The sequence below is a fragment of the Nannospalax galili genome, unplaced genomic scaffold, assembly GCF_000622305.1.
Source record: "Nannospalax galili isolate Female #2095 unplaced genomic scaffold, S.galili_v1.0 scaffold948, whole genome shotgun sequence".
NCBI lineage: Eukaryota > Metazoa > Chordata > Mammalia > Rodentia > Spalacidae > Nannospalax > Nannospalax galili.
This window is the reverse complement of record NW_008358192.1, coordinates 663,845-677,147: the sequence shown is the minus strand read 5'-3', so window position 1 is coordinate 677,147 and position 13,303 is coordinate 663,845. Positions and strand designations below refer to the sequence as shown.

At 54.5% G+C, this 13,303-nt stretch overlaps 1 protein-coding gene across 16 annotated transcripts; it reads right to left on the bottom strand.

Annotated features, from left to right (window-relative positions):
* Positions 1-190: 190 nt before the first annotated feature.
* Bag6 (BCL2 associated athanogene 6) lies at positions 191-12,851 on the bottom strand. 16 transcript variants are annotated; one of them, XM_008821535.3, is made up of 27 exons: positions 12,390-12,550; positions 12,040-12,073; positions 11,788-11,908; positions 9,757-9,874; positions 9,463-9,659; positions 9,166-9,219; positions 8,930-9,004; positions 7,129-7,370; positions 6,547-6,676; positions 5,923-6,120; positions 5,447-5,708; positions 5,102-5,179; positions 4,890-4,997; positions 4,657-4,769; positions 4,486-4,573; positions 3,873-4,156; positions 3,190-3,481; positions 2,863-3,032; positions 2,630-2,683; positions 2,410-2,512; positions 2,200-2,324; positions 1,917-2,063; positions 1,754-1,813; positions 1,495-1,638; positions 1,309-1,416; positions 701-847; positions 192-355 (listed from the first exon to the last, which is right to left on the bottom strand). In XM_008821535.3, the coding sequence occupies exons 2-27, from the start codon at positions 12,048-12,050 to the stop codon at positions 260-262; spliced, it is 3,525 nt and encodes a 1,174-aa protein (XP_008819757.1). In that variant the 5' UTR covers positions 12,051-12,073; positions 12,390-12,550; the 3' UTR covers positions 192-259. The 16 variants fall into 16 exon arrangements, with proteins under 16 accessions (XP_008819759.1, XP_008819757.1, XP_008819758.1 ...); XM_008821536.2 differs by lacking the exons at positions 12,040-12,073; positions 12,390-12,550 and adding an exon at positions 12,590-12,851; XM_008821531.3 differs by lacking the exon at positions 12,040-12,073.
* Between the last annotated feature and the right edge of the window lie 452 nt (positions 12,852-13,303).

Here is a 13,303-nt window from a genome sequence, read left to right as displayed (position 1 = left end):
CTGATGGGCACCACTCCATGTATAACACGTAGATGTGCTCAAATTCAGTGTATTTGCATGCCACATTTTTGCAAAGCAAACAGCTGGGACCACTAACACACGTGCACGTACTCCTTGAGCAGAGCACGACCATGTCCGTGTACAGCTTGACACCCAGGGAGTACAACAGAAATCTGAAGGGAGACCACAGAGCCAGCAAAATCCGACTTTTATTTCTTAAATACTGTGAGGGAAGGGAATGGTCCCCTGGTGAAGAGAGCTAGGGGTCCTCAGCAAATGCCCGGTGGGTATTAGGGAAGCGCTGGGGGCTGTAGTTGGGGTCTTCCTGCAGTCGTCTCTGTATGTCAGACCGGAGCTAGGGAGAGCGAGGACAGACAGGTTGGAGCAATGGTAAGACCAGCAAGAGGCCGTCCCCTCTTGAGCTAGAGCTTCCCCACCAGCCAGGCTGTCAAGCCCCAATCCAGGTGGGAGCCTTCCCAAATGCTGAGGACAGACAGGTTGGAGCAATGGTAAGACCAGCAAGAGGCCGTCCCCTCGTGAGCTAGAGCTTCCCCACCAGCCAGGCTGTCAAGCCCCAGTCCAGGTGGGAGCCTTCCCAAATGCCGAAAGGCATTCCTCTCTAAATGGATCCAGGGAGAGGGAGGGGTCCTGGCCCAACCCCTCCCATAGACCATCCCTGCTCTGCTGTGAGGCGGGGCACCTGCTGCCTGTAGCTCTCCTGGACCTCTGGTGCCTCCAGGTCTCGGCTCAGGCTCTCTGGGCTTGTCAGGGGCCGAGCTCCGGCTGCCTTAGCTGCCCGGCTCACAGCCTCTGAGAGGAGCAGCTGGGGGCCCTCACCCTGCATCGTCTGGGAGATGGGTTGAGAGGGGAAAAGGGCATCAGTGTCAGAGCCAGTGCCACCACCCAGTTCAAGTTCACCCTATAGCATCCTAACTAGTCTATGCTGCCACAGAGGTGAACCATCCACATGTGGTTTTGACAAGCCAAAATGCCTAACAGTTGGTTTGAAATGATGGTTGATGTGCACAAATACGGTCAAGCCACTGAGATTCGGAGCTAGCTACTCTTCAAGACAACTGCCACCTTACAAAACGGACCCTAGGTACTTGGGAGACTAGACAGCTGAGGGACTGAGGACTGGTAGCAAACAATAAAGTTCACACGCTGAAGCACCAATCACGATCAAGTCTGACTCCCAGACAGACCCCATCAGAGGAGAGACTAAATCAGCAAGTGTCTCGGCTCCAGCTTGATTCTAAGCACGGCAAGGGAACTGGACAAAGACCCTCAGAGAAGAGACAGACCAACCTTGCGTCTCTTGGCAGGCATACCACTGAGGTAGGCATCACTCAAGGGCGGCTGAGGCTTCACCTTCCGCTGGCTCTGAATGTCCTGCTGGATGATAGGGACCCATTCCTGGGAAGAAAAGAATCAGAAAGTAATTCCTACAACTTGCACCTACCTTAACTTACGGGCTTGCCTCCTGCCACTTACTGGGGGGACTGTAGCTGCCCACGGTTCTGTATCGGCTGAAGTTCCATCCTGTTCATCTCTCGAGCCCCCCTCAGGAGCAGGGGGTGGACCTCGGGACATGGCCTCTTCTGCTGTTGTTCCAGGGGCTGGGGAAGCATTCTCCCGCTGAAGGTCAGATAGCAGGAAGATCCAGACTTCAAAATTTTAGCCTCCAAACCCTTGTTCTTCCAGCCAGACCCCTGGTCCAACGTAACTGGGCCTCTCAATCTCGCCCTGGTACCTGAGGCTCAGGGGAAGTTCTTTCTGCTCCTTGAACTTCCATTGGCTCTTCAGGAAGCGGCTGTTAAGATTGGATAAAGAAAACAAAAGGCTGGGAGGTGATCATCTCAGACCTTTCCAGTTTCTGCAAATTCCCTGACCCCAGAGCCCATCAGGTCCCTTACCTGGGGAGGATCACCAACCCTGCGAACATATCTGAGAATGGCATCAGGGCCCACAGGCATGTGCTCCAAAACCACCTGAAGCCTCAGTCCCATCATGGTTGTCAGCCAGCTGACCAAGGATGGATTCACCCCACGAGACATACGACGCTGAGGGTTAGAAAGTAGACTTAGACACACTACCTTCAACCAGCTTCTGCAACCTATCCCATCTGGGCATCAGGTGGACAGTGTGGAGAAGAAAAAGAAAAAAGAGGCTGAAGACTAGGGGTTAAGTGGGGCTTACAATTCGGCCGTTGATGACAGCAGCAAGCTCCATTTGCTGTCCCCCCAAGCAGTGCAGGTTTAGGGCCAAGCATTCAAAGAGGCCCTGGTTACACAACTCAAGCAACCGGGCTCCAAATCCACTGTCTGTAGACAAAGTAAAAGAAGGACCATGGCTCCAGTAGCCGGACACACTCGGCACACCCCTCTCCCCGGCAGGCCCCTGACTGACCTGTGCAGTGCAGCACGTGAGCAGCAATACTATTAAACTGCTCTTGGAGGAATTCTAAGTTTGTCCGGATGATGTCCACGCCTGGCTGAACCTGCACCAGAGACTGAGACACAAAGAGCTCCAAATCAGGACCCTGAGGGACTACGAGTGGAGGAGGAAGGAGGGAATACCAGCGGCCCTGCCCAGACCTAGTCTGGAAGAAAGCACAAAAGGCACTCACAAAACTCTCCCGCACGTACTCTTCTAGCCCGGTGATCAATGTGTGGGTTGCCATCTACAGGGGAACACGCAAGTCAGGGTGAGTCCCAAGCCTCTCTCCCCAAGAGACTTCCTCCTCTACCCGCTTAAAGTCCAGGACTTGGGCTGAAGGAGTTAGAGCTTCTACTGACAAGCAGAGTCAGGAATAAGGCGTGAAGGTGGGAAGGAGCTCAGGGGCCCTGGGCCTTCATTTACCCGGATGTTACCAGGTGTAGGCTCCTGGCCCCCAAGGTAGTGCTGGTGGAAGAAGGACCGTAACTGGGGCTGGAGTCGCTGCAGTGGCTGGAAATGCCCATGAAGCAGCATCACCACATCCACCATGGAAAAGTTCTGGCACAGCAGAGAGAGCAGGGCCCCAAAGAATCCTAGGGAGATGGGTAGAGGTTAGCAATTACCTTTACCTCCTAGCCACCCCCCAGGTCCACCAGCATCACCCATCATCCATCTTGCTAATGAAGAAGGCCAATTACTGTCCCCCGGCTGCTCTTTAGCGAGGCCAAGGGACCCCTTAATCTTGCTTACCAAGGGCTCCGTCAGCCCCGGGCTCGAAGATGTTGCTGGACCCGCTGAGGCGCTGGATGAAGGCAGCGATGCTCTCGCTGCTGCCAGCCCGAGCCCCCAGGGAGCCCAGGAGGGAGCTCAGCACGCCCTGCACCACTGAGGTGAAGAACTCTGGTGGCAGGCTCTCGGGACCTAGGCCTCCAGGACTCCCCGTACCACCAGAAGGGGACCCTGGTGAGGGGGTGGTCTGCTGCTCTGGGGCAGGGGGTGGAGGTGGGGGCGGTGGAGGCGGTGGAGGGGCCGTCTGTGATGCCTAGCAGAGAAGGAATGGAGAACAGAAGAGACGTCACAGAGTTAAGAACATAAACGGCATCAAGGGGGCACAGAACAGGCCTGGGAAGGAGGGGAGCGAGCAAGAGTCTGGCCTTGACCTCGTCAGCCAGAATACCCCGGAGGGACGGTCGGTCGACAGGGGAGTCGGACCACACAACTAAGGGGTCAAGTCTTCTAAGGGGCCAGACCAGACAGCAGTGGCACTCCCTCGTTTCGCTCTGCTCAAGGGGGTGCAAGATGGATGCATCTCCAGGCCCCTCCTCCTCCCACAGCACCAGGGGCTGCAGCTTGGCAGCTAGAGGTCGGTACAATGCAGCTCTGCTCTGGCTGGGCGGCAGAACAGGAGGTAAAAGGGCAAGCTGGCCACTCACCTGCAAGAAATCGGTCATGCCCTGGAGAAAAGCAGGCACGGCAGGCATCGCCACAGTGATGGTGGGAGAAGCCATGCCAGGCCCGCCAGCCCCTGGCCCTGCAGGCCCCAGCAGGTTTCCCAGGAGCTGAGAGAACTGAAGGTCGGCTGCAGAGGGCTGAGGAGGTGGAGGCTGAGCAGATCCCCCGGGGGCAGGGCCGGCGGTGGTGGCTGTGTTGGTTGTGGCAGCGCTAGCCGAAGCAGTGGCAGGGGCTGGAGATGGAGCCATTCCTGCGGTTCCTGGAGCTGTCAGGAACCAAAAAGAAAAAAAGGTAATATCTGAGAAAGTCCAGACAGCAGACAGCACAGCTGCCCCAGGCCGGTCTTTCCAGTGGGAAAACAAGAACCCAGACATTCTGCCAAGGAAGGAAACACCAGGAGTGTCATGGAGATCTTTACTCCCTCTGCACCCCCCTTAGGGGTCTCACTCAGTAGCCCAGACTAGCCTGGAAACTAGTATGTATACTAAGGTGGGCCTTGAACTTAAGAGATCCGCCTTAGTCCAAGGACTGGGATTACAGGTGTGCACCACCATGCCCAGTCTCTCAAGTCTGAGCTGGAAAAATAGGACTCACCCACAAGGACGGGCTGCATAAGAAGTTGACCCACAAGGCCGCTCACCATCTGGGCCAATGAAGCATTTGTACCCAGCCCAGCACCCTGCTGGGAGAAAGCAGGTTCAGTCCTCTCCACCCTATAACCTTCCTAAGGTCGTTCCCCACTGGTACTTCTCCACCCTTGCTCACCAAAGCCCCAGAGACTTGGGGGCCTCCAGGATGAGAGGGTCGAGCCTGTGGAGGGGTGGGTCGGGCAATCACCACCCGAGTTGGAGCTGTAGGGAAGCCTGGCACTTGTTGTCCTATGGGTGGCAGAAGAGAGAGACCACAGAGCTGAGGGCCCAGTCCTTGCCCGCCAGCCAATAATACCCAGCACCATGAACTAGGCCCCACCTCCCAGACCTCCCCTTCCAGGTTATTACCTGCGGCCGCGGAGGCAACAGCTGCCACCATGGCCTGATGGGTGATCTGGTGGGCGACGGCGTGCATGAACTCAGGGGGCAGGGAGGGCAGCTGGATGAGGGTGGAGCCTGGGGGGTGGGTCTGATGTAACCTTGAACCTGGACCCCTTCAACCCACCCGTTCAGCCCTGTCCTACCCAGAGCCCAACCTGCCCCGACGTCCTCACTCTTACCCAGGGTCTGTCCATGACCAGGAGGTCCAAGGGAGCCAGTGGGGGCACTCGGGGCTGCACTGGGCTGGGTTCCCGAATCTGGGCAGGGAAGAGAACCAACGGATAACAGAGACAGACTAAGATCGGCAGGCAAGGCTTGCTGCACCCTCCCGAGATCAGACATTCTTCTGGCCATCTCCCTAGTCCAAAGGCCTGCCCCTCCCGCCATCTAGACACGGAGGTGGCGCTCCCCTCACATACACTCAAGGACAAAGCAGCTCCCTCTTTCCCTACACATGCCAACCTCCAGTGCTGGCCTCCCCCGTCCCACCTAGCTCCCACTGCTCTTTTCTGCCAGCAACTGACCTAGCTCACCTTGAATGTTCATGTGCATCATGACCACGGGTTCCACACTCTGGTGGGAAATCCGGATGACTCTCGGGTGGCTAGTGGCTGGTGGGGGAGCTGGTCCTGGTGGGGGAGCTCCTTCAGTTGAGGAGTCAACAGTGGTAGAAGATGGGGGCAGGGACGAGGCCTGGCCAGAACCTGGGGAAGGTGCCTCCGTATTGGGAGCCGGCGGGGGCCGAGTCCCATTGCCTGTCATGGTTACAGTGGTCCCCACATTGATCTGGAAGAGGTAAGATGGATGGACAAAAGTGAGAGAGATACAAGAATCTAACCCAGAGCACCCTGTAATCCACCTCTGAAGACCTGCAGACCCATACTGGCATGGGTTTCCAAAGCCCTCTTCATCTCTAACCATCAAGCATAACAGCCACTCTGGGTCACTCTACCATGCCCCTCTCCTCCATTCTCCCTCTAGCCAGGTTCCCCTAACCTACCTGGATGGGAATGGCGGCCTGCTGGAGCACCATCGGAGTTGTGTAGTGAGACATGGGCCGGACCACGTGCAGGTGCCGTGGGGGTGCACAGGCCAGATTGCATCGCAGATCAGACAGTGCCACAAAAGTGTTGCCCAGCAGCCGCAGACTCTCTCCAACCAAGTTGATCAACCTCTGGTCCTCCTCACGGCCTTCATGCTATGCCCAGGGCAAAACCAAAAAGGCAGGAAGTGTCAATCAGGCTGGAACCCATCTCACTGATGGAGACTATGCCACGTTCTCTGCCTCTAGAAGCTTTCCTGCACCAAATACAGCTTTCCAAGAAGACTTTCAAGTAAGTTCTATTTAACATATACAAGGAATTTCCTATTACACACAGCAAGGGCTAAGTGACCACCTACTAACCACTCTGGCTCTGCAAACATCTAAACAACTAAAGGCACAATACGAACAAGGACAGTGGGCACAGCAAAGACTACCAAAGACTGTCACCTTCCCTGTCAAGGAAGAAAGATCAGTCACGATCTAGAAGGCTTTCTGAGGTAACCGGACAGTAGTGGAGGGTCATCTGCACCTCAGCCTGCTGTTTGGAGTACTAGGAGGGGAGGCTGTCAAAAGGCTCACGTTGTTGTTGTAATCCGTGGTGGCAGCGGCGCCCAGGACCTCACAGTACCGCTGCAGAAAGGGCTGGAGACGGCGCTGAAGGCGCTGCAGTTCCTGGAGCACCTCGACGTGCTCTGCAGGGGAAGGGTGGCTGCGGATAATGTGAGGGCAATGAGCGCGCGGTCCCCAGAGGCTCACCCACGAGTCCCCAGGGATCCGGGATCCCATGCCCTCCTAGAACTAGCAGACGTGGTCTTCTTCACTCTCATCCAAGGAAGGATGGAGAGAAGAAAACAAACTGCTCCATCTTCCCCACCAAAAACTTCTAGCACAGTGCCAAGAAAGTAGCTCTGAAAACAGAGATGGGGTCGGCAGGAGCTCAGGGGAGCTGGTTTTGACCAGGCTCAGCGGCACCATCCAGACCACCTTGCCCCAGAGAGCAAGCAGTCCTCCTGTTCAGCTGCCAGGCTTGAACTCCTTTTCCTGAGAGCCCCTCCTGCCCCAGTGCTATACCCCCTCAAAGCCCCTCCACCCTCCGGCTGTCCTGGTCCTCTCATACACTCAGGACCACCCAAGCCCCCAACGGTTCCCTCCTTCTCTCACTTGGGTGCATTTGTCTCTGGGGCAGGTGCAGGGCCTGCTGCTGGGGCTGGGCCGGCAGGGGTGAGCTCTGGGCTCTGCGCTGGGGGGCGCGCCTCCATTTCTTCTGACTCCATGGGCTCCCGAGGAGGTGCTTCGCTTTCGACTGGCTCTGATGTTTGTAAGCGCAAGGCTACTGTCTCTGAGGCCACTGTCGGCGTCTGCAGGGGTTGCTGACTGGCCTGGGCTTGGGTCCCCCCTCGACACTGAAGGTGGGGGAAGAGTCAGAACACCAAAGGCAGAATCAGACTATTGCTGCCAAGGATTACACAGGCCACAGGGAGTCAGAGTGGAGACAGTGCTCCACTTAGGCTCCCTGAAAGCGAGGTCATGTGTCCCTATCAGCATGTGACTGGCAGAAACTGCAAGCACAGTAACTACCTGTGTCTGCAAATGAATTAGTAACATGTTTCCTAACGTCCAGGAGGAGTGCAAAAGGCCACAGGTCCCAGATGTAACACAAACCACAGGTGAGGACACCCACCCCCTGAACATTAAGAAACTAAAAATGTTAATCCCAGCACTCAGGAGGCTGTGTCAGCCTGAGCTACATGTTGAGTTCCAGGCCAGCCAGGGCTGCCCAATGAGACCCTGCCTCAATAAAATAAAAATGCTGGGCGAGGTGGCGTATGCCTTTAATCCCAGCACTTGGGAGGCAGAGGTGGATCTCTGTGAGTTCAAGGCCAGCCTGGTCTACATAGTGAGTTCCAGGACAGCTGGGGCTACAGGGAGACCTTGTCTCAAAAAGACCAAAAATAAATAAATAAAAATAAATATAGGGTCTGGAGAGATGGCTCAGTGGTTAAGAGCACTGACTGCTCTTGCAGAGGACCCCGGTTCGAATCCCAGCACCCACATGGCGGCTGTGAACCATCCTTAACTCTAGTTCCAGGGGAATCCGATGCCCTCGTCTGACCTCAGTGGTATTGCACGACATGGGTGCACTCATATACATGCAGGCGATACACTTGTACACATAAAATTTAAAAAAAGAAAAAAAAGAAAAAAAAGCCAGGCGTGGTGGTGCACACCTTTAATCCCAGCACTCAGGAGGCAGATCTCTGTGAGTCCAAGGCCAGCCTAGTCTACATAGTGAGTTCCAGGACAGCTGGGGCTACAGGGAGACTGTGTCTCAAAAAGACAAAAAAATAAAATAAATAAAAAATTAAAATTAAGTGTGGACTGTCACCAGGCATGGTGCCACATGTCTGTAATCACACCACGTGGGAGGCTGAAGTAGAAGGATCACTGCAAATTCAAGGGCATCCTGGGATACAGAGTGAATTCCAGAGGTCGGCCTGGGCTAGAGTAAAGAGCCTGGGTTAGATAATTTGGAAGAAAAAAGTGGGATCCTCTTTAACCAAATAGATACTACGGTGTTATCTCACAATTCTGAAACTAACTTTCCAGTCACCAGGCATCAAGAGGACTGGCAAGAGCAGCAAGGCCACACCACAAACGCTGGTTTTAAGAAAGAACCTGGTATGGTGCACAGCTTTTACTCCAGCACTAAGGAGGCAGAGCTCTGTGAGTTCAAGGCCAGCTTGTTCTACACAGCAAGCTCTAGGAGTGCATGTGAGAAACTGTCTTGAAATAAAAACAGTATTAAGATAACCTCACAAAGATACTTTCTCTGCCTAAAAGAATGCACAGAAGAAAACCTGACCAGGAGGGCAGATTCCTGCAGAGTCCAGGGAATGTGGCCAGGCATGCTCTTACTGCCTGGACCACGGGAAACCCTAGCCAGCCAAACTTGGCCACTCACCTCCATCCGGGACAGTAAGGTCTGTATATCTCTGATCATGTGCTGAGCCATCACCAACCGTACCCGGGGCTCACTCTACAATGTAAGAGGAATGATCAGGGCAGGTTTGAGATGAAGTCATGAGCCCCACCACATATGAAACCAGGTCCCAGGCATCTCCTCAGCCAGGTCTTTCCCCACCTCATGGCCTCCTTCTCCCAGATCCCCTTCCCTGACCCTCCCAGGCCCCTCAATACCTGAATTGGGGCCTGTTCCATGTTGATGTGGACATCCACAGCAGAGCCGTCACTCTGGGGAAAGGGTAAGGGAAGTTGCTCTGGGAGAAGCCACAGACTAAGGCCTCCACCCTGCCAATTCATTTGCTGGATCCCCTACACTCTTGTCCTCAAAAACTGAGGCCAGTATCAGACCAGAGGGTCCTCCACACCCAATCCAAACACTCAAACACTTTTATCTTCTGAGCTCCCTATTCTAGCCATAACCACAACTGCCCTTCACAACAAAACCCTCCCACATTTGAAACACAGGCTTACAGGAAGATTGAAGGTTCCAACCATGACATAGCTGTTGGCATTCCGGTCATGAACAGAAGCCCCAGGCCCCCGAGTACCAGGCAGGGGTGCCCCACCATGGGTAGCTGAGGCAGACCCTGTCCCAGAAGACGCTCCAGAAGGAAGCTGAGTCTGAGGGGGCGCCCGCTCTACCAGGTGGATAACCTTTCCCCCAACATCTGCAGAGAACAGAGATACACCAAAACAATGTATGAGTAGGTAAGCCCATGGCCTCTGGCTGCCAGCCTCAGCCTAAAGCAGCTCCCTACTCCTTACTGTATTCCTGGAGCTTCTTATCATCTTGCAGAACTCGCCCCTGGTAGATGAGCCGTTGTTTCTCAGAAGGGATGCTGACAGAAGCAGCAATATGTTCCTTAAACTCCTTCACATTCATCTGAAAGGAGGAAGCATCAGCACAGGAATCAGGAAACAGAAGAAAGAGTAACAGAAAAGGGACAACTGGCTTCAGGTGGTGAGGGGTCAGAACAGCAGGGACACTTAATGTCAACAGGGTGCAAAGCCCATGAACTAAGACAACATCAAACATAGAATAAAGTTCAGTGTATAGACCCAAGGGAAAAAGTAACATGGATGAGAAACAAGCAAGCCAACTGGGTTTCTTCTCCTCATTGCCTGGCTCTCAGGGGATCCAGGTGACGCCTTCCCATACACAAAAAGATACCAGTTCATCCCCTGAAATCTCAAAGACAGAACAATGGCAAAAGGCACAGGCTGGAGAGCTGGGGTGAGCAAAGAAGACTGCAAAGGACGAGAGCTCAACAGGCCTGGTTCACTGCTAGACTACTTCTGTGCAAGGTTCTAAGTTCAATCCCCAGCACTGTGCCTCCCCAAAGGAAAGTAAGATCACCTGTCCAAGACCATCCTAGTTCTAAGACCGGAAGCGAGACCCTATCTCAAAAAAACCCAAAAAACTGGGGCTGGAGAAATGGCTCAGCAGTTAAGAACACTGGCTGTTCTTGCAGAAGGCCCGAGTTCAAATCCCAGCATCCACATGGCAGCTAACAACTGTCCGTAACTCCAGTTCCAGGGGATCCAACAGCCTCTTCTGTCTTCGAGGGCATTGCACAACATGGGTGCACTTACCTACATTCAGGCAATACACTCATGCACATAAAAAATAAATAAATAAATAAAATATTCTAAAAAAAGCCCGGCGTGGTGGCGCACACCTTTAATCCCAGCACTTGGGAGGCAGAGGCAGGTGGACCTCTGTGAGTTCAAGGCCACCCTGGTCTACATAGTGAGTTCCAGAATGCTGGGGCTATAGGAAGACCCTGTCTCAAAAAGACCAAAAAAGAAAAAAAAAAAACAACAACTTTGCCATGTGTGGTGGCACCCATCTTTAATTCCCAGCATGCAGCACTTAGGAAGCAGGTGAATCTTTGTGAGATTGAGACCACCCTGGTCTACATAGTGAGTTTCAGGTCAGCTAAGACTAAGGGGCAACTGTCTCAAAAAAATCAAGAAAGAAAAGAAAAAAAAAAAAAAAAAAGCCAGGTGTGGTGCCAGGAGGATCAGGAGTTCCAGGATGATCTGAGCTGCCACCCACCCTGGTGCCTTTAATCCCAGCACTCCTAAGGCAGAGGCAGGCAATAAGCCTGTCTCAAAAAGACCAAAATAAATAAGTAAATAATAGTCTCTTTCCTAACTACAAAAATGACTCTTGGCAAGTGCCAGAATTAGGTTTTACATGTAGCTACTCACAAAAGCCTATGTGGTTTTTCAAGTACATATTTTAGAAAACTCTCAAGTGACCTGCCCATGACTTGTGTCTCCAAGAATTAGTGAAAACACAGTTATGTCCATATTGCAGGCAGCTCCCAAGATTCAAATTATGCCTCAAGTATCAGCAATTCTACTCAATGGTGTATTAAAACCCTACCGGCAGTATGGACTCAGGCTTCTAGGATCTATAAACATAGTACATAGGTGCGTGAGCAACTTGCTTACACAGATGTAAAATACAATACGCATAACTGTCTGAGGACTCTGTGTTATGTTCCCCTTCCCAAGGCTCGAGCCATGTCTGTCCCTTTGGGGTGGGGTCCGCCCATCATGATAGGTAGCCAGACTTCTCTGTATTCCCCTCCGCCAAGGTGAAGGCAAGCAGAACAAAACTCACCTCCCTCGACAGCCATCCTCAGAAACCTCCTCCCTCAACACAGAGCATCAGATGTTCCACCCAGTAATGAACAAAAGAATCAGTGACAAGAAAATCAGGCTGGTCTACGGAAGAGGAGGAAGCGCCAACTTAGGGTGTCCCCGCTACAGTGAATCGAGTCTCACCTGGGCCCCCACAATAAAAGTCCGAGTCTGAGAGTCCAGGGTCTTCACCAGTACCTCCAAGCTGTCCGGCTCCTCCATAGCGGTACTGGTACTATCGCTAGGCTCCATGGCAGACTGCTCTCTAGGGAAGAACAGGGGCGGGGAGGGCGGTTCGCCGTTGCCCAGAGCCTGAGACACCCGGAAGCCTCCCCGTCCCAAGTCTCCGCCCCAATACCTAACAAGCTTCCCGCACACAAGCACACACATCCATACCCAGCCCTCATCCCTCTTTTCTGATTCCGGGGCACTGGAAGAGAAACACAAAGGGCAGAAGATCGACGGCATAGGGAGCTTGAAGGACGAAAGGTGGGAGGGGCTCCACAATGTCAATCACAACAGGGAGGGCCAGTTGGGCTAGAAACCAGGGAAGCCGGCACGAGACCCACGGGAGACAGTGTCATCACTGGTCGCCGCAGCCCAGGAGCCCGAGATCGGGGGACCCTGAAACAACGGGCGGGGGAGGGGGCACGGAGGAGGGTCGCGCGGAGAGTGGCAGCGCGCACGCGCGCCCCGTTGCTCGAGCCCGCCTCCATCACCGCAGTCCCGAGCCCGCGGACACTCACGAGAGGCTAGACCGCCTCGCTGGCCGCCCCTTCCTTCCGCCTCCGCCTCCCGTCGGTGTTCCAGCAGCGAGGCGCGACCAACACGCGGCCCGACCCAGACTTAAACCCACACACACAAACACACACACACACACACACACACACACACACATTCACTGCCCACCGCCCTGCGGCTCCGCCCCCGACTTTCCCCACCTTACCGTCACTTCCGGTCTCCAACCTGGCTCGAAAGTTCACTTCCGTTTCCCCGATTGTATGGGGGGGAATCGCGAGACGGTACTTCCGGCTTCCCCCCCCACAAATTTACTTTTCTGGGGCACGATGAGAAAGTCCACAACCCCAAACAGTGAGTTCCTCGGGGGGGGCGAGACGGGCCGGGGCCGGCCTAGATGGGAGGGAGCCGACAAACCCGAGGTGCCGCCACCGCCGCCGCCGCCCGGGGAACCGCAGTGCGCCTGCGTGAAGCGCGCTACACATGCGCACACACTAGCACCTCCCTGTCCCCTATTCCGGCTGTGTCCCTGAGCGCCGAGCGCTCCACGACTGAGGTGGCTGATGTAAATGCCTGAAGAAAAAAAATGACCAGGTTTCCACCGCAGCTGCCTCGAGAGAGGCTGTGAACGCCCGTGTGGGCTTTAGGGGATCGTGTCCCGTCTCGCCACGCTGGTTCGACCGGCGGAGAAATCCAACCAGGCACAGCCCTGGACACCTAAAACCTCAGGTCCCCGGGTCCTCCTACGTCATCCCTGCGCCGAGGGTTGGCAGCGGTTCTCCATCGTCCGGCCCCGGGCGTGAAGCCGCCTGGTGTGCGACATGCAGACGGCAGGCGTCGTGTTGGGCATTGGCTGAATGTGGCTAAGAGATACGCCATGTTTTAGGACGACTAAACATGCCAATGCTTTCTCATAAGGGGG

Excerpts from the sequence above, each read along its gene's own strand:
- Bag6 (XM_008821531.3), bottom strand. The coding sequence starts at position 12,541 with ATGTGTGTGTGTGTGTGTGTGTGTGTGTGTGTGTTTGTGTGTGTGGGT. Across the intron at positions 6,677-7,128 it reads CCAGAGACAAATGCACCCAA|CCACCCTTCCCCTGCAGAGC; the intron begins GTGAGAGAAGGA and ends CATTATCCGCAG. Across the intron at positions 2,064-2,199 it reads CTGTCATCAACGGCCGAATT|CGTCGTATGTCTCGTGGGGT; the intron begins GTAAGCCCCACT and ends TCTAACCCTCAG.